This window comes from Monopterus albus, unplaced genomic scaffold (genome assembly GCF_001952655.1).
Source record: "Monopterus albus unplaced genomic scaffold, M_albus_1.0 scaffold348.1, whole genome shotgun sequence".
NCBI lineage: Eukaryota > Metazoa > Chordata > Actinopteri > Synbranchiformes > Synbranchidae > Monopterus > Monopterus albus.
Genome location: NW_018128228.1, coordinates 274,640 through 277,050, shown reverse-complemented (window position 1 = coordinate 277,050; position 2,411 = coordinate 274,640). Strand labels below are relative to the sequence as shown.

The 2,411-nt window shown below is 40.3% G+C and overlaps 1 protein-coding gene across 1 annotated transcript in view; it reads right to left on the bottom strand.

Moving 5' to 3' along the window:
• Positions 1-2,411, bottom strand: part of ero1a (endoplasmic reticulum oxidoreductase 1 alpha) — a 12,320-nt gene that overhangs the window by 3,724 nt on the left and 6,185 nt on the right. Inside the window, exons 7-11 of the mRNA XM_020625164.1 lie at positions 2,331-2,410; positions 1,243-1,304; positions 1,098-1,124; positions 915-1,007; positions 507-590 (exon numbers count right to left, since the gene is read on the bottom strand). Of these exons, the coding sequence (XP_020480820.1) occupies positions 507-590; positions 915-1,007; positions 1,098-1,124; positions 1,243-1,304; positions 2,331-2,410 (346 nt within the window). The remainder of the gene's footprint in view (positions 1-506; positions 591-914; positions 1,008-1,097; positions 1,125-1,242; positions 1,305-2,330; position 2,411) is intronic.

Sequence of the window (2,411 nt, the reverse complement as noted above, 5' to 3'; positions counted from 1 at the left end):
AAAAAAAAAAAAAAAAAGTTAACAAGGAAGGGGAGGTTTAGGACTGGAAGAGGACATTTACACAACCTTTATGTTTAACGAAATGACAGTTTAACTATATACATTCAATCAGTTTGTCTGGAAGCAGACTTATTGAACAGAATAACATCTGAGAAGGTCATAGGTTTGATTTCAAAAGTGGAGGGGGCGTTAATCAAGCCATCGAGTTACTGTGCTTTCCATAACACTGGCTATATAACAAAAAGAAAACAAAATCCTTTTTAGTTTATCGATGCTTGATACATCTGACAGATAACAGTGAAACTGCATTCAGAGTACTGTGCTGAATTCTAGCATGTTTTTCAGGAGAACATCAACAGTTAAATAATTTCTCAACCCTAAGAACAAAGCTGAGAAAGCCTTTTCCTGCTCCACATAAGTACATAAATATTCTTGGCCCAATTCTATGTGAGGTTTATCAGGAGATATTCACAAAAGGATGGGATGCTCCAACAACATAGGTTTACCGATTCTAGCTTTACGTCTGCAGAAGGGTTGTTCTTTGATCTCCTTGGCATCTGCTACAAGAGTTGATACCAAAATCTGAGACGCTGAGGGAAGAACAATCCATTGCTTCACATATTGTAGACGACATTTCAGCTTTGGTAATGGATCCATAGACTTCTCTGCCACCATTGATGGAGCCCACACAATCATATCCAAACATATTTGGTTATGCTGTTAACTCTGACCGTGCAACTCTGAATGCTGTCATCTGTATAGGATATGAATATACAGCTCCCCACATGGGCAATGTCCAGCCTTGCTTTGAACCCTTTTCCAAGCAAATTCAAAATTCTCAAATGCAGTATAGGAGGAGGACAACAAATGACTGAGTGAGCCAGTGACAGCTTGTGCAGGTGTTTGGGACCCACCCTCCAGGAGGTATCTGGCACTCAAGTGTATGTTGATGCTGGCATGGAGGCCTGAAATGAGACGGTAGAAAGCTCTCTTCTCCACACACTGACCTGAGAGAGACAAACATAGGAAGCTGTCAAAAAACAGCAACACTCCACTACAGCATTTCTCTGTCATCTTCAGGGAAAACATCAGCTCACCTTCCAGCCAGCTGTAGAAAGTTCTCGCTGGAAAGAAACCAAGATGTTGTTTATTGTCAGATAAAAATAAATAAATAAATACATACATAACCGACAGGCCAGATGAAGTGACTCATAGTGCAGTGCAACAGTAAAGACCTCATACCTTCACTTCCTGAGCTGCTGTGGAAGGTGTTGGGAAGTAATGGTCGCTTGACAGTATATGGTCTGTGAGGAGAAAATGAGGGGGGAGCATTTTTAGACTAAAGACCTCCGGTTAACATATTATCATTTATTTCCTAGATTATTCAGTTCAGATAAAACCTTTAAGCAGTAGTATACAGTCTGACCAGTCAAATGCATCAACTATGGTGAGTTATGTTGTCAGATTACTAGCCTTGTTGACTGGGGCTAAACCACATTCACATCTTCGCTTTTCTTTTTTTAGCCATACTAGTGCCGTGGCTCTAAGGAAGGCAATGTCAGTGAAAAGGTCAGTCTTACAGTTTGGTCCAAAGTGACACAATAATGAATAATGATAACCACGGCTCCAAACTGATGCTGCATTGTATGGAAACAAGTTTAATCCAGCTCAACTTGCTACACAACGTCATGTCATCGGACAAGGCGCTGTGTGATTTGCTGCACTGGGTCTTTTGCTGTGAGCTTTGGTACAACTAGGGTTGCCAACCCTCAAGGATTGGCTGGGAGACTCTTGAAACCAATTTAGACCTCCCAGAAAAATCTAAATTCAATCCAGGAGATTTTTGGCATTTTAAAAACACCGATTGCACATTTGGAAATAAAATTTAAGGGAATAATTTGAATGATAAGCAACTCGGGGGCACCACTAAGGTAAGAGAAACTGAAATTGCACAATTTTAGTTCAATTAATTTAGGCTACTTGTATTGAAAGAAAAAAAAATTCTATAGTATTGTCAGGATTTTGGATTCCCAGTCTTCTATCACGCTTTGTCATTTTGGGGTGTTGAGGTGCTGAAGGGAAAACCCCAGTATGAACCACTATGAATGCCATCATCCAAGTGGTTCTGTTTTCATATTATGATGATATGAAAAGGTCAGAGTTGTCTAACTTGAGGTTCCATCTCTTTCGATCAGTGACTGCTGGACTCAGTAAAGTCTATCTTTGCCACTTGATCACATAAAGCATCTTACATAAGACACAAAAAACTGAAAATCTAAAGATAATGTCATCCACTAAGCTGAGCTGTAACGGTTTTAAACTGTGTTTACTTGAAGCAGTTCTCCTCATAGATGCTGTTCCAGATCTGCCAAGCCTCTGCTCCTCTGTAGCCCGTGAAGCGCTCAGGGTTC